Here is a 24930-nt window from a genome sequence, read left to right as displayed (position 1 = left end):
GTGAGCCCAGGGCTGGGGTGCCGGAGACAGGAAGATCCCAGGGCCTGCTGCCTCAGTGAGCTCCAGATCAGCGAGAGACCCTGTCTTATAAGATAAGATGTAGAACCGTGGTGGCCCATGCCTTTGGCACTTGGGAAGCAGAGGTAGAAGGATCATCGTGAGTTCAAGGCCAGCCTGGACTAGAGAGCTAGTCCCGGGTAAGCCTGGGCTACAGTGAGACCCTACCTCAAAAATCAGTAAAATAAGATGGAGAATAATTAAGGATAACTCACGTTGACCTCACACATGTACACACTCATGTGCATGTACACACACATATGAACACACACACCACACATGCACACACATGCACACACGCATGCATGGAAAGAAAATGGAGGAAGTTTCCATTGAGTGTTGCTCATCAGAACAAACACCCCACATTCTCCCCAGAGATGGCTTCTTGGAGATAGAAGAGACGTGGCTTTGCCAACTAGGTCCAAGTCAAGTCAGACTTGCAGCAAACCTCACGCTGCTGGGCTGGCACTCAGGACAGCCAGGGTCAAGCCCACATTTGAGAAACTGGCTTTTTCTTTCTTTCTTTCTTTCTTTTTGAGGTAGGGTCTTATTGTAGCCCAGACTGACCCGGAATTCACTGTGGAGCCTCAGGCTGGCCTCAAACTCACAGCCATCCTCCTACCTCAGCCTCTGAGGGCTGGAATTAAAGGCATACGCCACCATGCCCAGCAAAACTGGTTTTCCTACCATGTGCCTTGTGAGTACATCCTGGGAAAGGTTCTGGCTGAGTCTCCGGCCACCACTGAGGGCATGTCCAGGCCAGCCACTTTGAAGGCATAAGGCTTCCTCATGTCCAGAGAGAACACAGCTGCCCCTTGCTTACCAGCCTCAGCTGTGCCAGTGGCCCCGGGAACACACTGACCTGTGGATAGCAGTTCTTCACACGGTACCCAGCTCCCCTGCTGAGAATCCTGCTCAACTCCATCACCATTTAGCAAGAGCAGTGTCCTGCAGCATGCAGGGTGTGCAGGAAAAAAAGATACCCTCAGAAGCCGGTCGAGGCAGTGGTTAAGAGCCTGAGTTCAGACCCCAGTCGGGAGCTGCCTAGCCTCCAGCAGCATCGTGTTCCCCTCCAACAAGTGCCTTAAGGAGTACACACAGACGTAACGTGTTTCTCCAGGGCCAGGGCATGCGGTTGGCGCTTGCTGGGTGAGTGATCAGAGATAGATTCAGGGTCCCCATCCCTCCATTCTTGTTCTCATATCTTGTCCTTAGGTTACAAAATGAAGAAGCGCGTCGGGGCCATTGAAGAGTTCACGTTCCTGCCTCTGACAGAGGGCAGGCAGCTGCACATCACCATCGCTATCACTGGCTGGCTCGGGTCCGGCAGATTCCGTAAGCGCCGAGATGAAGAGGGGTTCAGAGGGAGGGGCCACTGACGCTGCTGAGCCTGCAGCTGCTGGCCAGACCCTGGGCTAGATTTGGGCCCGTATTAGTGATTTTCCTCATTGCTGTGGTCACATGCCTGACCAGAAGCAGCTTAGGGAAGGAAGGGTTTATTTTGAAGCACAGTTCCAAGGGATGCAGTCCACGATGGTGGGGAAGACATGGCAGCCAAGAGTGGGAAGCTGGCTGGTCACATGGCGTTCAGTCAGGAAACAGAGAATAAACAGGAAGTGGGGCCAGGCTATAAAACCTCAAGGCCTACCCTCAGTGACCCACTTCCTCTAGCAAAGCTTCACCTGCTAAAAGCTCCATGACCTTCCCAAATAGCACCACCAGCTAGAGACCCAGAGTTCAAATACATCAACCTTTGGGGGACATTTCACATTCAAAACGAAACACGTGGGCTGGAGAGATGGCTCAGTGTTCAAGGCACTTACCTGCAAAGCCTACCAACCCCAGTTCAATTCCCCAGTACTCACAAAAAGCCAGATGCACCAAGTCGCACATGCCTCTGGAGTTTGTTTGCAGTGCTTGGAGGCCCTGGCACACCCATTCTCTCCGTGTCTCTCTTCTCTCTATCTCTCTCTCTGCTTGAAAGAAATAAATACAATATTAAAAAGAAAAACAACAACAACAAAACAGGTGGGTGTGGGCAGGCTCATGTTCCAGAGGAGGAATCTGAGATGTGAGAGGACCGTCCTGCATGCGTGCACCCCATCCGTTCACCCACTCACCTTGCATCTCTCCCCCTCACCGTCACTCAGCCAGCACTGTGTCTACATCGTGCTGGGCAACGTGGTGGTAGCCCCTGCCTCCATGGAACACACAGATTGAAAACAGACCAAATCATCAGAGGAAGCTTCACGGATGGTACGATAGTGGAAGCACAGGTGTTCCTGGGGAATGTTCCTACAGGAAGTGATGTTTACGCCAAGGCTGGCTCAGAGTTAGCCAGATAAAGAAGCAAGAAAAGTATGTGCCCAGTGACAGAAAAGATCCAAAGTGAGTGCAAGAAGTCCAAGGCGGGAGCGTGGGCACACGGGGGTATGTGAGCTGGGGCTGGTGGTTTGAATCTGTCCTCAGAATAAAGGAAAGATTCAAAGGGGCTTTAAGCTCATGACTGAGTGATTAGTACAACTTGGCCATGTGACCGTACACAAGTCCCATACCTCTGTGGCTTCATTTGTCAGGTGGAGCAAATGATTCCTGTCACTTTGGGCGACTGCAAAGATGTAGTTCAACCAGGAAGCATGTGGCGGGGCTCACTGGCTTTCCAGAAACACCAGTTACCCTGCTGCTTGACTCTGGACGTGCTCTGGGGTGCCCCAGCTAGGGTGGCTAGAAGGCCTTACTCGCTTCCTGGGTCACCTTTGCCCCCGCCCAGGATGAGACTTGGCATCATCACTTAGAGAGAGGGCAGGGTGAACTAGGAAATGCCAACACAACGCCTACATACACATGCTGAAGCCCCCTGGCTCCCAATTCTCTGAGGTTCCAAGAGCAGAGCCAAGGCTTTTCTAACCATCAGGGAAGAAAACCAGAAAATGTTTAGAGATGTTACCAGGCATCAGTCATAGTGGTAGGTGACCATCAGGCCCTTCCCCTTAGAGGGGGTATCGTAGTTACTGGGAACCTATTGTATATCTATCATGAGTCGGCCATTTTCCCCTGTAAAATAGGTCATATGTGACTTTGTGTGATCCTGTCTTCCATATACCTGATCTGTGTTTTGGAAGAAGAAACCCAGAGGCATCATGTACTAGGGGTAGAACTCAAATTGTAGTGCTAGAGAGATGGCTTAGCAGTTAAGGTGCTTGTCAGTGAAGCCTAAGGACCCAGGTTCGATTCTCCAAGTCCCACATAAAGCCAGATACACAAGGCGGCGCATGCGTCTGGAGTTCGTTTGTAGTGGCTAGAGGCCCTGGCGCTCTGTCCTCTCTCTGTCTCAAATAGAAATAAGGAGGGGAGGGAGAGAAGGAAGGAAGGAAGGGGAAAGAAAGAACCCAAACCCTGGTCTCCTGCCCCATAGTTCGGGGGTGTATCCACCTATTTTTTGCTTTGTTTTGTTTTGTTTTGCTTTTTCTGTTCTGGGCTGCAGGAGCAGTTATGAGTCTAGGTAAAGGAATTTCAGTTGTGGCCAGTGGGAAGCAGAGCTGCTGCTGGCTTCCTTTTACTCCTATTTACGTCTTTGGCCCCAGCTCAAAGTTCACTTTGGAGAAGGGAACTCGTCCTCATGTCCTCTTCCATCAGCCTCATGTAGCATGTGACTCTGGCAGAGGAGTGACTAAAAGAAGTAGAACCAAGCTAGAGAAAGTCCAGGAAGGAGTTGCTGCTGAGCTGACACAGGTCTCGAAAGAGGAAGAGGGAGCAACATCAGGTGGTCTTTGGGCAGAGGTAGTACCTGGCAGAAAAGGGTGAAGCCTTCCGTTCAGGCTGGCAGAGTGTCTTCCTTCCTTCGTCCCACTTTATGAGCGCTTGCCATGCACCACCTGGCCAGGCTATGGGAACCCAGTGCTTGGCCAACAGGCTGGAGGAGAGGCATCTCTCAAATCCAAGGATGCAAAATGAATGTATATTTGCAGGCAGTGAAGAGAATGGGAGCCTTTGATTGGCCAGGAGAGCTGAGAAAGCTTCCTCGTGGAAGAGGGATGGAATTGGAACCTCAAGGACCAGTGAAAGAAAGTTGGGGAGCTGATGTAAGACCAGGAACTATTGAAGCATTCAGGGCAGGGGCTGGAGCAGATCATGTGTTTTGAAAAGATGCAGGCAGAAACAGATGAGGTGAGATCAGGTGCTCCACTCGTCCCTGAAGGCTGAGGGCAGCAGGGAGGGAGGTGATTACCCTTGACCTTGACCTCTTTGGTACTGTTTCCTCCGATTTCTGTGTCCTTGGCAAGGAAATAGAGGGAGAGAATAAGAGGGTGGCCCAGCAGCTGAACTTGATGCCTTGTTCCCTTCACTTCCAGATTATTTCACAATCATTGTTTGGTCACGTTTTATGGGGATAGAGTCTCATACATCCAAGGCTGGCCTAGCACTTGACATGGGGCCCAAGACAATCTTAAACTCCTAATCCTCCTGCCTTCACCTCCCCGCTCTGAGATTGGCAGTGCGCACTACCACGTAGTTTATTCGACAGTGGGGATCAGACCCAGGATTTTGTGCAAGCACAATACCAACTGAGCCACATCCCCATACCCCTTAGGTGTTTGTTGAGTCTAGCTGCCACCGACAGCCAATCCTGTCACGTGTCATATGTCAGCAGGTTGACCCTGGAATTCCCCGGGGTGAAGGGGAGCACTGCTTTACCCAGAGTAGTTCAAACACTCCATTCTTTACAGCTATCCACTTCACAGATAAGCAGAGTGAGGTTCAGGGTCACAGGGTGACATTCCCAAGATCACCTAGACCCCACAGAAGGGGTCGGAGGTGGGATTGGAAGCCACCCCTGGGACACACTCACAGGGCAGCAGCTTATCTGCCCCGCTAACTGTGGCTACTCACTGGCAGGGGTGGACCCCTATGTCCCCACAAGGACACAGGGTGTCGCCTGACATTGCCTGCCTGGTTCAGTGGGTGGGACATCCTCCGCTACAGCTTGGAGAGGCATCAGCCACCTGTGTTCTCCCCAGGCACCTTCAGCGCCCCGTGGACGGCCCTGGCCCGCAGCTGTGAGCAGTACTGCCTGGCCTGGGAGGCCAAGTACCTGATGGAGTTGGGCAACGCGCTGGAGACCATCCTCAGTGGCCTCGCCAACATGGTGGCCCAGGAAGCCCTCAAGTACACCGTGCTGTCTGGTGAGCACCTGTAGCAATTCCCTTCTCATTGCTAGGACAAAACCCCTGACCGTTTATTTATTTAGGAGGCGGGTAGATAGAGCATGGGCACACCAGAGCCTCCAGCAACTGGAAACTAACACCAGACGCATGTGCCGCCTCGTGCATCTGGCTTCACGTGGATTCTGAGGAATTGATCCTGGGTCCTTGGGCTTCACAGGCAAGAGCTTTAGCCACTGAGCCATCTCTCCAGTCCTTCTACTTACAGTTTTGAGAGGGGATTTCATCATGGTGGAGAAGCATGAAAGACCTGAGCAAAAAGCCTACATCACATTTTCATATCAGCAGGAAGGAAGTAGTCTATGCACTGGGCTTGGAGCTGGGCTACATTCCTCCAAAGGCTGCCTCTGGTGACACACCTCATCTAGCCAGGCCCCACCTCCCAAGATTCCACCAGCTGGGAACCAAGTATGAGGCTGAATCATAAACGTGTGAGGCTATGGGGACATTTCATATTCAAACAACCACAGCGCCCCTCCTCCACCAGCCACCATATGGCATTGCAACACCAAATCAATCCGTGGCTGCCTGTGACCTGGGGGAGCCCAGCGTTGTGCTGAAGGCACAGGCCGCAGAGCAAATCTAGGCCTGGTTCATACCAAGAAAGTGCTCTACCACTGAGCCGTATCCTCTAAGCCAGAGTCTCCCAGGCTGGCCTTGAACTACCTCTGTAGCATGGGCAGGCCTTAAACTTGTGATCCTCCTGACTCAACCTCCCAAGTAGCTATGATGACAGGCGTGTGTCACCAGGCTTTGCTAAGGCTGTATTCTTGTCTTTGAGAAGTTTGTGGTCTGTGTCTTTGTCACATCAGTAGCCAATGATATGATATATCTGTTAGCAATCCCCATCTTAAAAACTGTGGTCTGAAACAACATTTATTTCAATAGCTCAAGAGTGGGGGGGAGTTGAAGTTGGCTCATCTCAGCTGGGCCTGTTTATGGGTCTGAGGGTCAGCCCAATGTCCTGTGACCTGGGACAGTTAGAGCAGCCTGGCTGTGCCCCAGATGTCCATTCTCCTGTGGGCAGCAGACTAGCCCACACCAGTGCAAAAGAGGTGGTCCCATATCCAAGTCCAGTTCAAGCCACACAAATATTAACATCTCTTTGGGCCTAGAAAGTCACATGGAATGGACAGACGGGTGGGGAGGGACACTTGAGAGCTAGTAGGCAAAATGGGAGGATATGGCTGGGGTCATAGGTAGGGCTGTCCTCTCACAGGTGACAAGACCTTGGGTGGAAGAGAAGTGTTTGCGTGTGGGAAATGATTTACGTTTCAAGTCTCTCTTCTGCCGGAGTTTGACACTTGGACACCTTGCAGGTTCTAAGCGTCCACTCGACATCCAGTAGGCACTCCTACCTAGGAAGACTGCCCCACTTCATCGCTAACCTCCCTCCTCCCCAGGTATCGCAGCCGCTTTGTCCTGGCCAGCCTCGCTCCTCAGTGTCGCCAACATCATCGACAACCCCTGGGGGGTGTGTCTGCACCGGTCAACGGAGGTTGGCAAGCATCTGGCACACATCCTGCTCTCGAGGCAGCAGGTACCTGGGAATGACAGTGGTGGCGGTGCGAGGAAAGGCAGCGAGGCTGCCTTGTGACAGATGTGAGCCCCAGCAGCAAGTTCACCTGAGACAGCCCAGTGGCTCTGGCAGAGATGGTGGTTTTAATGTTGTAGTTCAAGTCACAAAATTATTCTAAGATGTATCAAGGGTGGCCCTGTAAGAATTCTAAACTGAGGGCTGGAGAGATGGCTTAGTAGTTAAGGCACATGTGAAGCCTAAGGACCCAGGTTTGATTCTCCAGATCCCACGTAAGCCAGATGCATATGGTGGCACATGCATCTGGAGTTCATTTGCAGTGGCTAGAGGCTCTGGGGTGCCCATTCTCACTCTCTCTGTGTCTCTAGTAAATAAAAATAAATCTAAGAAAAAAAGAAGAAGAATTCTAAACCTATTGAGCTGGAGATATAGCTCAGGAGTACAGTGCCTGCCTAGCATGTGCAAGGCCCAGCACTGAGCAACAGAATTCTAGTCCTGCATCTCTAGCAGGTAACTGAGGAGTGAGTATGGGCCATCTGCTGCCATGAACAAGGCTGGGCTACTGAAGCAGGAGAGAAGATCGGATTCCTATGTATTGTGTTTTAAAAAATATTTTATTAGCCAGGCATGGTGGCACACGCCTTTAATCCCAGCACTCCAGAGGCAGAGGTAGGAAGATCGCCATGAGTTCGAGGCCACCCTGAGACTCCATAATGAATTTCAGGTCAGCCTGTGAGACCCTACCTCAAAAAACAAAAACAAAAAAATATATATTTTTTATTTATTTATATATTTATTTATTTCAAAGAGAGAGAGAGAGAGAAATAAGTAGATAGAGAGAATGGGCATGCCAGGGCCTCCAGCCATTGCAAACAAACTCTAGACATGCATGTACCACCTTGTACATCTGGTTTTATGTGGGTACTGGGGAACTGAACCCTTGTCCTTGGACTTTGCAGACAAGTACCTTAGTTGTTGACCCATGTCTCCAGCCCCTGTATTGGCTTTTTAAAAATTTCCATTTTTTTTTTAATTTGCATTGGGGTTGTGGTTACCTTCTCATTACTGGGACAAAACACCCAACCAGAAGCAGCTTGGGGAAGGAAAAAGTTTTATTTCTCTTACAGTTTTGAGGCAAGTCTCATCATAGTGGGGAAAGCGTGGCAGGAGCAGAAAGCTGGCTCACATCCCCACAGATCAACAAGAAGGAAGTAGGCCAGTTGAGCTGGCTGTGAACAGTGGTAGGGCTAGGCTACTAACCCTCAGGACCTACCCCCAGTGACACACCTCCTCCAGCAGGGTTAATCACAACACACAACACTGGGGGGGGGGGGGCATTTTAAATTCAAGCCACTACCTAGGGTCTCACAGCCCAGGCTGGCCTTGAACTACGAATCCTCTGGCCTTCTCCTTCCTAGCGCTGGGATAACAGGTGTGCACCGCCACAATCAGTTCTGTGGACCGGTTTTAATTTGAGATGTTTTGGTGGAAACATCGAGGTCTGTCTTCAGTGAATCCAGCAAAGTGACTATAGTCACGTGTCTCTGCTGGCCACAAATGGCATTTTTGCAGGCTGGTGGCTGAGCCTTTTTCCTAGTGTAAAATTCCCATTGTGGGAACTCTTCAGTGGTCCACACACTCTGGAAAATAGTTAGAAAGAGAAGTCATCATGATGCTTTTAAACTTTGGACCTAGGAGAGTTATTCTGAGATGGGGTTGGGGCTGCATTTCTCCCTGCCTCTTACACACTTAACATCTTATTTGAGGTAGTATCCACAGAATTTCAAAGGAGATTATTTAAGCCACAAATCTTTTACTGTTGTATTTTTATACTCTCTTTCAATTTGGGATTAAAAAGACAAGAAAACAGGAAAGAAAATAAGGAATTGAGATGCAAAAAGAAGCTACAAGGCACCCTTTAGATCATTATGGGGCTAGAGTGATGACTTAGTGGTTAAGGCAGTTGCCTGTGAAGCCTAAGGACCCAGGTTCAATTCCCTAGTACCCACATAAACCAGATACACAAGGTGGCACATGCATCTGGAGTTCGTTTGCAATGGCTAGAGTCCCTGGGGTGTCCATTCTCTCTCTCTCTCTCTCTCTCTCTCTCTCTCTGTGTGTGTGTGTGTGTGTTTCTCTGATAAATGAATAAATATATTTTTTAAAAAGAGATCATTGTGGGCTGTGGGTGTAGTCGGTTGGTAGAGTAGGTGCCTAGTATGCACGGAGCCCTGGATTCAATCCCTAGCTGTTCCTGAGCCAAGTGTGCTGATGCATGCCTGTGATCCCAGAATTCCGGAGGTGAAGGCAAGGGGATAAGAAGTTCAGAGCTGCCGGGCGTGGTGGCACACGCCTTTAATCCCAGCACTCAGGAGGCAGAGATAGGAGGATTGCCATGAGTTCGAGGCCACCCTGAGACTCCAGAGTGAATTCCAGGTCAGCCTGGGCTAGAGTGAGACCCTACCTCGAAAAACCAAAAAAAAAAAAAAAAAAAAGAAGTTCAGAGCTAACCTTAGCTATACAGAGCCACTACGTGGGGCAGGGGAGAGAAGGAAGGATCATTGCAAGTTCCCAGAGAGATTAAACACACCTCTGAGCCCCCTTCCAAACCAAAGGAGTTTCTTTGCCTTTAAGGAAGATGAAAGACCATTCACTCAAGAAATAACAGCCAATTAAAAGACAAATTAAGGGGGCTAGAGAAATGGCTTAGTGGTTAAGGCACTTGCCTGCAAAGCCAAAGGGCCCAGGTTCAATTCCCCAGGACCCACATAAGCCAGATGCACAAGGGGACACACGCACCTGGAGTTCTTTTCATCGGCTGGAGGCCCTGGCATGCCCATTCTCTCTCTTTCTCTCTCTCTGTCTCCCTGCCTATGTCTCTCTCTCTCTCTCTTAAGTAAATAAAGAAAAATAAAAATGTTTTGTTTTTGAAAAAGACAAATTTAAAAAAAAAAACACTTTTGAATCCAGTAAAGGTGTATTTATAGGAAAATGAATGGCATCGGGCAGCGCTGTACTGACCAGGTTTGTTGGGTTGTAAGTCAGAGAAATCCAAAGTAACAGGGCCTTAAACAAGGGGAAGTCCTTTTCTCCCTATGGTGACTGTCAGGCCTGCTACTTTGTTGCCCTGTGTGTGGACTTGCCCTCCACAAACAGGATGGCAGCCTCAGCTTCAGGAGGAAGGAGAGTCAGAACAGAAAGCACGTGGCTGGCATCTTGGATATCTCATTGGCCAGTGAGGCTCATCATATGATCGCCCCCAGCTATCAGGAAATAGTCTTAATTCTGAGAGGCTGTGCAGCCAGCTGCAGCTCAATCACTGTGGACAACTGAAAGGACAGATATTTAGAGACCTCTAGCAGTTTCTGCCACGTGGGAAGGTTGCCAGGGAAACCAGAAATCATTTGACCCGTGCGTCTATACCATGAAACAGAAAAACCAGATCTGGCTGGCAGGCAAAGCCCAATGTGACATTGGCTGAACAAGATGGAAGTTGATTGTCTCGTAGCAGTCTGGGTGCCAGCCGCTGAGGGTAGCCCTGGGCAGAAGCGTCCTCTCATACCACACTGGCTGCCTCCCCACCCCACTCACAAGCCTATTATCCCATAGCTCCGATGGGTTGAAAGTCCAGCATGTCTCCGCAGGGCTCTGTTCCGTGGGAAGAGTACAGGGGAGAATCCGCTTCCTGTCCTTCTTCCACTTCCAAAGGCCTCTTTCCTGCTCTGGTATATTCCATTTCTCTGTCTTCAGAGCCGGTAGGGTCTAGAGCCCTCAGCTGACTTCCGCTGTGTCCCGCTGCCCCTGGTCATGCTCCCGTCCACCTGACTGCTTTCCGCAGCCCACCTCTTTACCTCTTGTATGTGTGCACGCATGTGTGCAGCGTGTGTGTAAATGCACACACCACTCGCTCGTGCACAGGAGGCCAGAGGAGAACATTGCGTGTCTCTCTCTCCTCCAGCTGTGGTTCCTGGAGATGGAGTGCATCACTGGATGCAGAGCTGGCTGCTTTCCGGGAGCCCTGCTCATCCCCCCATCTCTGCGCCACCCAGACCTGGGACAGAGCGGGGCTACTGGATGCGTGGCTGTGCTCAACTATTTATGTTTTATTTATTTATTTATTTATTATGTGGGTGTTGGGGCATCAGACTCAGGTAGTCTCAGGCTCCCTGAAGTCCTCATGTTGGTACAGGAAGTGCTCTTAGCCCTTCATCTCTTTCCAGTCCCCTGTCCCCCCTTTTTAAGAAAAAGTCTCACTCAAAACAAAACAAAAATGTCTGGTGTGGTAGTGCACACCTTTAATCCCAGCACTCGGGAGGCAGAGGTAAGAGGATCACCATGAGTTCAAGGTCACCCTGGGAATACAGAGTGAATTCCAGGTCAGCCTGTGCTAAAGTGAGACCCAACCTTGAAAAACAAAAAACAACAACAACAATAACAACAACAACAAAAAGTCTCACTCTAAGCTGGGCATGGTGGCACATGCCTTTAATTTCAGCACTCAGGAGGCAGAGGTAGGAGGATCGCTGAGAGTTCAAGGCCGCCCTGAGAATACATAGTGAATTCTAGGTCAGCCTGGGCTAGAGCGAGACCCTACCTCAAAAAAGTCTCACTTTATAGCCCAGGCTAGACTGGTACAATGTAGCCCAAGCTGGCCACATCTTGACTTAGTCTCTCACTGGCAAAATCCATCACATCTGGCCAAGATTCTTCACTTGCCTTCATGTACAAACCTCCTTCTCCACAAGTAGGTGGCGTTCACGGGTTGCAGGTGTGGATGTTCCAGTGAGGACAGTGTTCTCTCCTGCAGCCTCGGGACAGAGAGGGAAGGACATGCAGAGCTAAGAGCAGCCTTCGCTTACTGCTCACAGGAGGGTTTCCCACGGTGGTGACTGGAGCAGAGGGTTGGGATGTGCATATTGTGCAAAAGCAAGAAAAGGGTTAGGCTGGCACAGCCCTCCTTAGCTCACCTACACCTGCAGCTCCTTCCTGCAGAATGGCTACCTTGGACCCCAGACCACTTTCTTTTATTTTTTTCTTAAATATTTAGTTAGTTATTTAAGAGGGAGAATGAATGGCCATACCAGAGACTTCTGCCACTGCGAACTGTAGACACAAGCACCGCTTTGTACACATGGCTTCCTGTGGGTACTGGAGAACTGAACCAGGCCATCAAACTTTGCAAGCAAGTGCCTTTTAACTACTGAGCCATCTCTCCAGCCTTACTTTATTTTCTTTTTATTTATTTATTTATTTATTTATTTGAGAGTGACAGACACAGAGAGAAAGACAGGTAGAGGGAGAGAGAGAGAATGGGCGCGCCAGGGCTTCCAGCCTCTGCAAACAAACTCCAGACGTGTGCGCCCCCTTGTGCATCTGGCTAACGTGGGACCTGGGGAACCGAGCCTCGAACCGGGGTCCTTAGGCTTCACAGGCAAGCGCTTAACCACTATGCCATCTCTCCAGCCCTTTATTTTCTTTTTAAAATTTATTTATTTATTTGACAGAGAAAGAGGGAGAGAGGGGGGAAGGAGAGAATGGGCATACCAGGGCCTCCAACCACTGCAAATGAACTCCAGACATGTGTACCCCCTTGTGCATCTGGCTAACATGGGTCCTGGGGAATCAAAACTGGGTCCTTTTCCTTTGCAAGCAAATGCCTTAACCTCTAAGCCATCCCTCCAGCCCTTATTTTATTTTCTTTTCTTTAGGGCCTTCCCATAACAACAGCCTTTTCTCTGGGTTTGGGTTCATTACATCTGCTTACTACCTAATCTTATTGAAAGCCTCCCTGTCTAGAACAAGAACAGCTGTTCCTCCTATTGCTGTACTGGGTCTTTTTACCCATCACGTCTGGGATTCCTTGTTCTGATCTACACCCCCACGGGGGACTTGACTCACTGCACTCTCCAGCCACATGCAGATAAGTCCCAGGGAGGGAGCCCTTGGAATTGACAAGGCTGTGTCTGGGCAAGAAGAGCTGCAGCTGATAATAGTTCTAAGATGAAAGGAAATGAACCTAGCCAGAGGCCATCTGCTGACCTCTGAGGAAGCCACCCCCAGCGCAGGTGCAGGTCTACATACACGAACGCCCCGTCACTGCTGATTGACACTGTGGAACTTGGGGACCGTAAGGTGTTCAGTATTCATTGAAAGAGAAGAAGAGGGCTGGAGAGACGGCTTAGCGACTAAGCGCTTGCCTGTGAAGCCTGAGGACCCCGGTTCGAGGCTCGGTTCTCCAGGACCGACGTTAGCCAGATGCACAAGGGGGCGCACGCGTTTGGAGTTCGGTTTGCAGTGGCTGGAGGCCCTGGCGCGCCCATTCTCTCTCTCTATCTGCCTCCTTCTCTCTCTCTCTCTCTCTCTCTCTCTCTCTCTCTCTCTCTCTCTGTCGCTCTCAAATAAGTAAAAATAAACAAAAAAATTAAAAAAAAAAAAGAAAGAGAAGAAGATACTGAGGATGGAGCAAAGGCTGCCAAGTCAGGGCTAATGTGCTAGGACTTGCTGTATCACCCCCAGATATGTGTGTTCTGTTTCCCTCCAGGGCCGGCGACCTGTCACCTTGATTGGCTTCAGCCTGGGAGCGAGAGTCATCTACTTCTGCCTGCAAGAGATGGCTCAGGAGAAAGGTGAGTCTGGCTCACTGTCACAGACATAAAGTCCTTCCAAGTTGCTTCTTCGGGACACACGCTCTGGATTTGGGGGACATGAGCTTTGCAAAGTACAATCCTTGTTCTTAAAAAATGGGAGTTAAGGGCTAGAGAGATGGCTTAGCGGTTAGGCACTTGCCTGTGAAGCCTAAGGACCCTGGTCCAAGGCTCAATGCCCCAGGGCCCATGTAAGCCAGATGCACAAGGTGGCACATGCATCTGGAGTTTATTTGCAGTGGCTAGAGGCCCTGGAGTGCCCTTTCTCTCTCACTCACACTCTCTCTCTCTCTGCCTCTTTCTTTCTCTGTCTGTCGCTAATAAGTAAATAAACAAAAAACTTTGTAAAAAAATGAGAGTTAAGCCGGGCATGGTGGCTCATGCCTTTAATCCCAGCACTTGAGAGGCAGAGGTAGGAGGATCACCATGAGTTCGAGGCCACCCTGAGACTACATAGTGAATTCCAGGTCAGCCTGGGCCAGAGTGAGAGCCTATTTCAAAAAAATCTTGCGTGTGCGCGTGCGCATGCGCATGTGTGTGTGACGTGTGCACGAGTATGTGCCCCTGTAGTGCCCATAAGCTCACCTTAGTGGCCTGGGTGGGGGGTTACGTTCCGTTGTTCTTCCGCATGGTCTCATTTTAGAGTCTGAGTCTCTTCTTACTGTTTCCAGAGAGCTCCTACCTCCACAGGGGTCTCTGCTCCCCTGTTGGACTGGTGTTTCAGGTACATGTGGCCATGCCCAGCTTTTTACATAGGACCTTAAGCCCTTGCAGGCCCTCATGTTTGCACAGGAAGTGCCTCTAACCCCTGAGCCATCTCTCCAGCCCAAGAGTTAATAGTTTTAAATTAGAGAGAATTGGTTAAAGCATTGGGAAATGATTCATTTTTTCCTGTACATAAACTAGAGTGGGTGGATGACAGGCCATCCTGTGGACGCAACATTGATTGCTAAGTCTGGTGCATGCCCTCCAGTGGGAGTGATGGGGATGAGAAGTGCATGGTCAGCAGGACCACGTTTCCCCACAAAGGCCCCCAGAGGGGATTCTTGTCTCTTCCGGTTTCTCGTGGCCACCGGCCTCCCTTCACCAACCTTGTTGTTCCTTGGTAGTCCTTGGCTTGTAGATATTTGGCTGCAGTCTCTACTTCCAGCTTCCCATCGTGCCTCCTTCTCTTCTAAGAACAGAGTCAAAGTGCTTTTTTTTTTGCACATGAGTTCAGATCCCCAGAATCATGTAAGGCCCAACATGGTGGCCCATGTCTGTAATCCCAGTGTGTTTATGGCGAGATGGGAAGCAGAGGCTCTCAGGCCAGGTAGCCTATGCAAACAACAAAGAGACCCTGCCTCAAGCCAGGTGGACGGCAAGGACCAATAGCCAAGGTTGTCCTCTGACCTCCATATGTGTATGCTTGTGAACACACACACACAGTCATTGTTTTTAGGGTCCATTCTGATCCAGGATGATCTCCAGAGCCTAATTACTGTGGCCAAGACACTTTTTCTATTCTCCACTGGACCCCTCATGTGGTTCAGTCATGGCTGGAACCTGTGTATGTCACCCTTGGTGCTAGCTGTCAGCCACCCCATCCCCTCCTGCTCGCTGAGGCTGCTCCTCCCGGCCCAGGCAGCCTTTGAAAAGCTGCCAGCCTTGTCATTGTTCTCCTTTCCTAGTGGATCAGTTACTTTCTTGTTGCTGGCCCTGACTACATAACCAGAAGCAATTTACAGAAGGAGAAGGGTTTGTTTTACTACAATTCTGGAGCGTAGAGTCCATCGTGGCAGGGAAAGCTCAGCAGCAGCATGAAGTGGCTCCCATCAGCAGGGAGGAAGCAGGGCCCAGTAAAGTCTCCCTGTTAGGTCAGCTTTCCTGTTTCTATGCAGTCCAGGAATCCAGCCCATGTATGGTGCCAACCATAGTTAGTATGGGCCCTCCCACCTCAGATAATCTAATCCAGAAAATCCCCCCTGACATGACCAGAGATTTGTTTCCATGGTGATTCTAAATCCTGTCAAATTGACACCCAGAGACTTAACCATCACACCTGGTCTTTCCCCAGCCCACACACAAACCAACTACTTGGCTCCTTACCCTAAGTGACCTGTTCTTATCAACTGAAACAATTCTTCCCTGGGACAAGTAGCTCTGCTTCCAGGTGAAATCAATTACCTGTTACCTTCAGAGCCATTTAATGTCAGCCAAACCCTTCATTCCTCCTGCTGAGCAAATTGAATTAATTACCAGTCACCACTTAGCATGGTTGAAAGTATTGAAAGTGAGGTTGCCCAGCAGCTGCCTCCCCAACGTGTGTGGCTGAAGGAGGGAGGCAGGTCAGGTCAGCGTGAAGGAGTGCCTTCACTCAACCTTTGGGGAAATGGTTCCCAGAGCAGCTTGCTCTCTGCATCTTCCCAAGTCGTCCTGGTCCCCCAGTAAGAACTTTAAGAAGAGCTGGATTTGTCTTCCAGCTTTGTCACAGCTTGGTGTGGGACTTGGGCCATTTACTTAACCTCTGTGTGCCTCACACCTTCCCCTGAATCTGGAACATTATACACGTACCTCCAAGGATCACTGGGGAAATAAAATGAGATGGTGAGTGTAGAAGCAGTTGGCCCATGTGTGAGTCCAGCAAACGTGTGTTTCCTGTCTCTAAGCTCTACGGTAGGAACTTGAAATACACAGGGAACGAGGGGAGGGTAGTGTAGACAGAGCTGCTTTTCCACTGTGTCCTTGAGCCTGAAAGGCAAGTACCACCTTTCCAGCCCTGTGATGGATCATGAACTCCAGCTGGGCAGGGTCTGGTCATTGCCCCACTGTCGCTCCAATGCCTGGCCTGTTTGAGTGCTCAGCATAAAGCACAAGCTTGACTCTGGCTCAGAGCCCTGCCTCATAAACACAGTGCCATACCAAGAGGCCCAGAGGATGGCATGCAGTTGGACACCATGCAGTTGGGTGTGTGGAAAGGCTTTCTGGAGCTCACCAGCGTGGGTAGAGATGGGTCCCCAGGTACATCTGGAAGCGGGATGCCTTGTTTCCACATCCTAAGGAAGAAGCCTGCAGTGAGATGCTGGGGGATGCCAATGCACTGGATTGGAAGCTCGCTGGTTGGAAGCTGGGGAAGACTGAAGTTGCTGAAGTGTGGAATGAATGAGTGGTTGAGTAGATCCCATGAAAGAGTTGCTGGAGTGGTCAGCACTGGGCAGCCTGTAGCCCACCCACATGGGCTCACTCACACAGCTTCTCTGCAGACCTCAGGGACCTCCAGGGCCCACTGTTGTCTAGACAAATGTAGACTTCTCAGCATGACATCTGAGGTGTGCTGGGGACCTGCATTCCAGCATCTTCTCCACTGTTCTCTGCCTTCCTTGAAGGGGTACACAGCCACGCCCAGCTGTTTGCAGCAGCTCTGGTTCTCCCTTAGTGTTCTCTATCTCTGTTTCGGGTAACTCCTCCTTGTTTTGCAGGCCTCACATCACCTGGAAACCTCTCTGATCCATTAATAGTAGCAGTAATTGCAGCCACATACACTCGTGGGACACTTAAACAGCTATATTTCCATGTGCCTAGCAGTCCTGAGCTCATCACATACATGTAATTCCAGCTGCTTTGTGAGGAGACACATTTAGAGTGCCCAGTTTGCAGAGTGAGCCCAAGCTCGGTGAATGGCTCAGACCACAGGGCCAGCAGCTGGCAGAGTAGGCGGGCTGGAGAGAGGTCACGTGATCTCGCCCAGTGCTAGACTGCATCTCTAGGACACTCTTTCATCCTCCCCGAGCAGCCTTCCCAACACCCTGCCTTCCTTCTACACCTGCTTCCTCACATAGTCTTGCCTGTCTATGAGCAATTGGGACTTACGGATGTAATCAAAACCACTTGGGAGCCAGGCATGGTGGTGTGCGCCTTTAATCCCAGCATTCAAGAGTCTAAGGTAGGAGAATTGCTGTGAGTTCAAGGCCAGTTTGAGATTACATAGTGAGTTCCATGTCAGCCTGGGCTACAGCAAGACCCTACCTTGGAAGGAAAAAAAAAAAGTACAAGTGTAACTTAAATGTGGTTGGTGCTGCCTGTCACTTATAGCTGCCAATGACAGAAACAAACTGAATCTTTAAAACAGCACTTTAGGGCTGGGGAGATGCTCTGTGTATAAAGCGCTGGCAGTGCAAGTGTAAGGAACAGAGTTCAAATCCCCAGCACCCACATACACGCATGGTAGCCACCTGCAATACCCCACTCAGGAGACAGGGCATTTCTGGAGGCAAAGTGGCTAACTAGATGAGCTGAATAAATGAATAAGCTCTGGACTCAAGTGAGAGACACTAGCTCAGAAAAAGAAAGAAAGAAAGAAAGAGCGAGCTGGGCGTGGTGGCGCATGCCTTTAATCCCAGCACTTGGGAGGCAGAGGTAGGAGGATCGCCATGAGTTCAAGGCCACCCTGAGACTCCATAGTGAATTCCAGGTCAGTCTGGGCCAGAGTGAGACCCTACCTCAAAAAACCAAAAAGAAAGAAAGAAAGGAAGAAAGGAAGGAAAAGCTGGGCATGGTGGTGCACACCTTTAATCCCAGCACTTGGGAGGCAGAGGTAGGAGGATCACCGCGAGTTCAAGGCCACCCTGAGACTACCTAGTGAGTCCAAGGTCAGGCTTGACCAGAGTGAGACCCTGCCTCAAAAAACAAAACAAACAAAAACTGGGCATGGTGGTGTACACCTTTAATCCCAGCACTCGGGAGGCAGAGATAAGAGGATCACTGTGAGTTCTAGGCCAGTCTGAGACTACATAGTGAATTCCAGGTCAGCCTGGACTAGAGTGAGACCCTACCTACAGGGGAAAAAAAAAAAAAAAGAAACAACCCAGAATGATGTGGGTTTGATTCCCCAGTACCCACATAAAGCCAGATGGACAAAGTGATACATGTATCCGTAGTACGTTTGTCACCTATACATGAAGCAGTGGGGTCGGTAGGGACGACGGTCGTTCCAGAGCTCAGTCCTGCTCTAGTGATCAGATGGCCAGCTGTGTATTTGAGACTTGTGATGTCCACAACACTCATTATACCCATATGGGTGTTGGGTTCTTGGAATGCTGAGTATCAGCTCGCATTCCTCCTGGGGCATCTGGGCTGGGGGAGGAGCTGATGTTCTACTAGCATGGAACTCCGTTAGGATATAAGCTGTTGTCTCAACTGTGTCCCTCATCACAGTGGGCTAAACATTTGAAGGAAGGGAGACAGCTTGACACCATGGGTCACCAACATTTTGTTTAAAAGAAGTATCAATGGGCCGGGCGTGGTGGCGCACACCTTTACTCCCAGCACTCGGGAGGCAGAGGTAGGAGGATCGCTGTGACAGGCAGAACAAGCCAACACAAACAACATTGACAGTGTATGCATGTATACATGAGCTTGTACTCCATATACACATACATGTGCGCGTCGTTCTACAGCACGTGTGCGTTTACAACACAGAATGTGAGCATGCCAAGGTGGGTGAAACCCTGGGGTCCAAAGCACAGCTGTTCTCTGCCCCTGTGCACCTTCTGAAGGTCAAGTCCGGGCTAGAAACTCTGAACAGCCATCTTTATTCCTAGCCACCAACCTGATGGTTCCTCCCTATTACCTAGCCTCCTAACACGGTGTCTGGTTGGGAGGTGGAAGGAGAGGCGCTGGGGACTCTTTGCCTTGACTGTGGCTGGGAATGCTCCAGGGGTCTGCCCCTTTGGCTGGTTGTGAGCTGTGCTTACCTCTGTGGGTACAGACTGGGCTTTTACCCGGGACAGAAGAGAGAGGCATCCCTCCATACAGATAGATTCTCATCTGCACGCATCGCTGCCAGCCTCCTCAGTGACGTTAGGCACCAGGAAGATCTCCTCTGCTAGTCCCCAGAGCCCTTGGCATTGCCACTTTGCCCTTCTCTTGCTACAGAGTAAGCCAAGGATGCCTACTGGCTCATAGATATGATAAATTAAAGGGTTAGGACAATGGCTCCGTGGTTAAAGGCACTTGTTTGCAAAGCTTGCTGCCCAGGTTCTATTCTCAAGCGGCCCACATGAATCAGAGGCAAGGGTAAAAGGTGGCACAAGCGTCTGGCATTCATTTACAGAGGTAAGAGGCCCTGGCGAGTCCTTACACATGCACGCACACACACACACACTCTCTCTCTCATGCAAATAAGTAAATAAAAATTCTTAAAAGAAATGAGAAGTTCAGGACAAAGCACCATCCACCCGCAGAAGAGAGCTGAGGGGTTGCGAGTCCCCCTCCCCTCCCCCACCCAGAGCCTGTGTGTCTGACCCTGGGTGGTGGCCCCGTAGGGACTAGAGCAGAACTTTTCTTGCAGGACCACTTTAACCCGCTCCTCAAAGCAGAATGGATAAAAACTTGGATCTCAGAGGCTGGATGGGGAGGTGGCTCTGCCAGTAGAATTCTTGCTTCACAAGCATGAGGACCTGAATTCAATCCCCAGAACCTATGTAAAATGCCAACTGTGGTGGCACATGCTTATAATCCTAGCACTGAGAGGGCAGAAAGAAGATCCCTGAGGCCCATTGGCCGTGTTAGTGAGCTCCAGGCCATCTCAAAGGAGGTGGGGGATGTTCCTGACGAGTGACAGCTGAGGTGTCTGGCCCCCCCCACACACACACACACTCACACACGAAACTGTTGGCCTAGTTACTGAAGTGCGCAGGCTCTGAAGTCCAAGCGCTTTGAGTCGCAGACCTACCATTGGGCCAGTCCACTTAACCTCTCGGAGCTCCAGTTGACTCACGTGAAATGCAGTAAATAATGGTTGTGTCTGCATCAGGGATTTTGTGAGACTATGTTATGATATTGCCATTCAGGCTCTAGTCAGGGTGACAAGATGCCTGGCGTAATCAGGTTCCTCGGAGCAGAGGCTTACCCTACCTCACAGACTCGGAAGTTTCTCTCTCCATGGTCAGTTAGCCAGTTGGGGCCTGTGGCAAGGCAGTGACACATTATGGCAGGAACACGTGACCGAGGAAGCTGATCACCTCATGGAGACTGAGAAGCAAAGAGAGGAAGGGGCTGGAGGCCCAGGTCTCCTCAAGGGCACACCATCCAGGACCTAACTTCCTCCCATGAGGCTGCATCCCCGAACTTTGCACCCTGTCCCAACAGAACCACAGGTTGGGGACCGTGCCCTCCGCTCAGGACCTTTGGAAGACAGTTCTCCAGACCATATCAGTGATAACTGGTGAAAATACAGGCCCATATTAGAGTCCAGGGAGACTTTCTGAGCTTTTAGACTATGCCCACCCTCAATGAATGGGAGCTGGCAAGTGGTGGCATAGCCTGGAGACCTCGTTGAACTCAGCCCTCCACAAAGGTCAAGGACTGCAGGTCCTGTTCCTTCCTGCCACCCTGCCCTCCTCCCCTTCCTCTACATTCTCCCTCCAAGTCCCAGCCTGGGTTGTTGACAGGACAGCATCCTATGTCTGTGACCTTGAATACGTTCCTCATTCTGTGCCTGAGCCCCTCTCCTAAGCGCAGGGAAACCGCTGCTATCCGAGTTAGGGATGGGAAGAGGTTTGACTCTAACGTGTTAAAACCCACTCACTGTTTTCTGGAGGTCCCTGGGAGGTCGTGATGAAAGGTACCAGTGAATCTCAATCAGCCCGAGTCTGCAGTCATCTACCAGCTCCCGTCCCCTTCCCTCCCAATAGTAGCTCATCCTTGTCCCAAAGGGAGGGGGAGAAAGTGCCTGGAAAATTAAATGCCTTCATGCTTCATCTCCATCTTGAGTGAGCAGAACACACCTCATCATTCACAGAGTCCCCTCACAGCCTGACCAGCCTTCTCTCGGGCTCAGCGTGGTCACCTTCCTTGCAGATGAATGTCAGTTGCAAGACTTTTTTTTTTTTTTTTTTTTTCTTTTTCAAGGTAGGGTCTGACTCTAGCCCAGGCTGACCTGGAACTCATCATGGAGTTTCAGGGTAGCCTCAAACTCACGGCAATCCTCCTACCTCTATCTCCCGAGTGCTGGGATTAAAGGTGTGCACCACCACGCCCAGCTCAATTGCAAGACCATTTGAGGGCAGGAATCTGTTTGACTGACCTCCATGCTTGCTGTACCCAGGATAAAGTCAATGGCTCTATGAGTAACTCAACCTTGAGGTCTAACACTGTCAGCCATCACAGTCAGGATAGGCTAGGGTATGCCACAGTGACAAGCATCCGCAACTCACAGAGATATAGCACCATGCAGCAAAGGTTCATTTCCCACTCACGCCTCTCATCATCATGCCGCCATCCGCCATGAGTTGGAAGGAGGCACCAGTTGCTATCGTCGTATTCTAGGTGGCCACCTGAAAAGGGCTGATGTCCCTGCACATTGCACCCTTGAATGGAAACCATTATTGACACTGCTCTAAGCCCTGCATGGTGCGCGTAGCTGCCTTCCATGGAGAAGCCCTTGCTCACTGGGTGGGCATTGTGAAGGCCTTGTGTAGCATGACCTCGCTTTTCTGCAGATGGAAATGGGGCTCGGATTCCACTGCAGTTTGCTACGGTCTCAGAACCTGCCACCGTGGTCCTCTGGTTCTTTCTAACCATCGTCCTCATCACCCGGCCCTGCTGCATTTTTAGGAACTTACTTGCTACATGCCAGCCCGAGCTAAACCCTTCTCAAGCTTTCTAGCCCTCACAATGATCCTCAGAGGTTGTAATTACCCCCACTTTATAGAGGGGGAAACTGAGGTTTACCCTGCAAAGAAAGAAAGAAAGAACTAGTGCATGGTTCTAGAACTCATGATGACCAAGTTATGGCTGACCTGTTTTCTGATTTCTAGCCTGATCACTAATTTTTTTGTTGTTGTTGTTTTGTTTTTCAAGGTAGGGTCTCACTCTAGCTCAGGCTGACCTGAAATTCACTATGTAGTTTCAGGGTGGACTTGAACTCACGGGGATCCTCCTACCTCTACCTCCCGAGTACTGGGATTAAAGGCATTTGCCACCATGCCCAGCTTCTGATCGCTAATCTTTGTAGCAACTGAAGATCAAGGTCATTATTTCTGCTTTACAGGAGAGGAAGTACAGAAGTGAGGCTGAGCAATTTTTTAAAATATTTTATTTATTTTCTTGAGGGAGAGAAAAGGAGAGAAAGAGAGGCAGAGAGAGAGAGAGAGAGAGAGAAAGAGAAAATGGGTATTCCAGGGCTTCTAGCCATTGCAGGCAAACTCCAGACACATGTACCACCTTGTATATCTGACTTAGATGAATCCTGGGAAAGTGAACCTGAATCCTTTAGCTTTGCAGTCAAGCACCTTAACCACTAAGCCATCTCTCCAGCCTCAGAGTAATTTTACTGACAAGTCTATCCGGATTTAGGGTTTGTGAGTCCCTAAAATTTCCAACAATTTCTCTTCCTTTAGCCACACACAGCCGCCCTGGATACAAAACAAACAAAAATTCTGGGACTCAAGACAAGCCCTGTCTCTCCAGGCCCAGGCATCTGTGACTTCATGCCTGTTCTCCCTGCCAGAGTTCTCTGAGCCCACGGGGAAGCCCCTCAGATGCTTACTTCAAGATGTGGCTCAGAGTCCCGTCCCAGAAGTTCTCCACATGGAGGGGAGAGGGAATATGAGGAAGATATAGCGTGAGCTAGTAAGACTTCAGAGGCCTTGCTTGCCTCATTAAACACACACACACACACACACACACACACAACCAGATACAAGTGGCTGGGCGTGGTGGTGCACACCTTTAATCCCAGCAGTTGGGAAGCAGAAGTAGGAGAATCATCATGAGTTCGAGGTCACCTTGAGGCTACATAGTGAATTCCAAGCCAGCCTGAACTAGAGTGAGACCTTACCTTAAAAAAAAAAAAAAAACAAGGTCATAGGTAGTCAACTCTCCATATCCATGGGTTCCACTTCCTTGCCTTGGATATTCAGAGAAAACAAATGGTCCATGTACAGACTTCTTCCCTTGTCATCATTCCTTAAACAACTGAGTACAACATCCCCTTATTCACATCACGTTTGCATCACATTAGGTATAGGGAGTATCTGAGAGGATTTAGTACAGGGGAGGATGTGGGTAAATTAAATACCACAGTGTTCTGTAGAAGGAATCTAAACATCCTCCAATTTTGGCACCCACAAGAAGTCCCGGTGCCTATCTCTGGATGGCAAGGGATGGCATACTCACTAGCACCATGATGACTGAGTTTTCATTAGTCTCTTCCTGGTAGGAGAAAAAAAAGCCATTTCTCACAAAGTCACTGAAACCACCTGGAGCCCACACTATCTCTTCATCAGTGTCCCAAACACTAGACACAAAACGGTTCTCACTAGTGAGTTAACAGCTTATTGGGATCTTGTAAGTTATTTGGAGAACTAGATCAATAAGGTGACGGGAATTTTTCTGCCTTCTTGCCGAGTTGGAAGGGTGTATCAGTCACCCTGTTGTTTCTGGCACAAAAACTGACCAGAAGCAGCTTGTGGAAGGAAAAGGTCTGTTTCCGGCTTACAGTTTGGAGGGAAGTATCATCACGGTGGGGGAAGCACGGCAGGAGCAGCGTGCTGATGTCACATCTCCTCACATCAGCTGGGAGGAGAGAAGGAGAGTGAGCAAAGTATAGCCAGTACGGCTGGGCTATGACACCCCAAAGCCCACCCCCAGACACACACCTCCTCCCGGGAGGCTCCACCAGCTGGGGATTGAGTAGGAGGCTCCAGGGCTGGTGGCTGAAGTAAGTCTTACTTAACTGATCTTCACAAACTGCTCATGGGGCATCATTCAACCCATTTCAAATAACTTACAAATGAGAAGAGCAAGGCTCAAAGGCATTGGATCAAAGTCAGACTTGGGGATGAGAGAGCAAGTAAGTCCCCTTGGGTGTGTTCCCATCCCTTCTCCATGTCCAGCACATCCCTTGACACTTTACCTGGCTCTGTGCCATATGGCATCTGCTCGCTGGTCTCTCCAAGACATCTACTTATCACCAGCTCCTGGCCCAGGGCTTCCATGTTAGTAACTGATTTATGAAAGAGAGGCACGAAGGCAGTCTTGAAACATGCCACACACACTACCTGCAGAAGAGGATGGCCTTTGGTGGGGGGACAGGGACAGGAGCTGCCTTAGCTGAAAGGACACCACAGTGTACAGCTGGTTGAACCATTGTCTGCGCAGCCCAATGACCTGCTCCCTACCTGACTGCCCAACGGGGACACAGTTAGTCAACCTTTGCACACAGTCTGTAGACTCTGCCCCCTCCCGCTCAAAACCCCGACAGGAAGTGTCCCTGCCAAACGTGCTGGAAATAAACTGAGCGGGAGTTCCCACAGATAAATAGCTCCCCTCCAGCAATAGTCTTATCTCCTAGCCAAGGGCACAAATGGGCTTTGTGCGTGACAGGAGACCTACCCGTGGTGCACTCATCAAAGAGACCCTGGGCCCCAGGTCACAGTGGACCGTTCATCTTTTCTGTATCCGTGCTTTAAAACGATTTCCAACAGCG

The 24930-nt window shown here is 50.1% G+C and overlaps 1 protein-coding gene across 2 annotated transcripts in view; it reads left to right on the top strand.

Moving 5' to 3' along the window:
• The window catches only part of Tmco4 (transmembrane and coiled-coil domains 4), a 98306-nt gene that overhangs the window by 46925 nt on the left and 26451 nt on the right, over positions 1-24930 (top strand). For both annotated transcript variants that reach the window (XM_045149780.1, XM_045149779.1), the window contains 4 exons: positions 1273-1392; positions 5076-5240; positions 6683-6819; positions 13358-13442. In XM_045149780.1, the coding sequence (XP_045005715.1) occupies positions 1273-1392; positions 5076-5240; positions 6683-6819; positions 13358-13442 (507 nt within the window). The remainder of the gene's footprint in view (positions 1-1272; positions 1393-5075; positions 5241-6682; positions 6820-13357; positions 13443-24930) is intronic.

This window comes from Jaculus jaculus, chromosome 5 (assembly GCF_020740685.1).
Source record: "Jaculus jaculus isolate mJacJac1 chromosome 5, mJacJac1.mat.Y.cur, whole genome shotgun sequence".
Lineage (NCBI taxonomy): Eukaryota > Metazoa > Chordata > Mammalia > Rodentia > Dipodidae > Jaculus > Jaculus jaculus.
The sequence above is the reverse complement of the archived record's forward strand: the minus strand, read 5'-3'. Positions and strand labels throughout refer to the sequence as shown.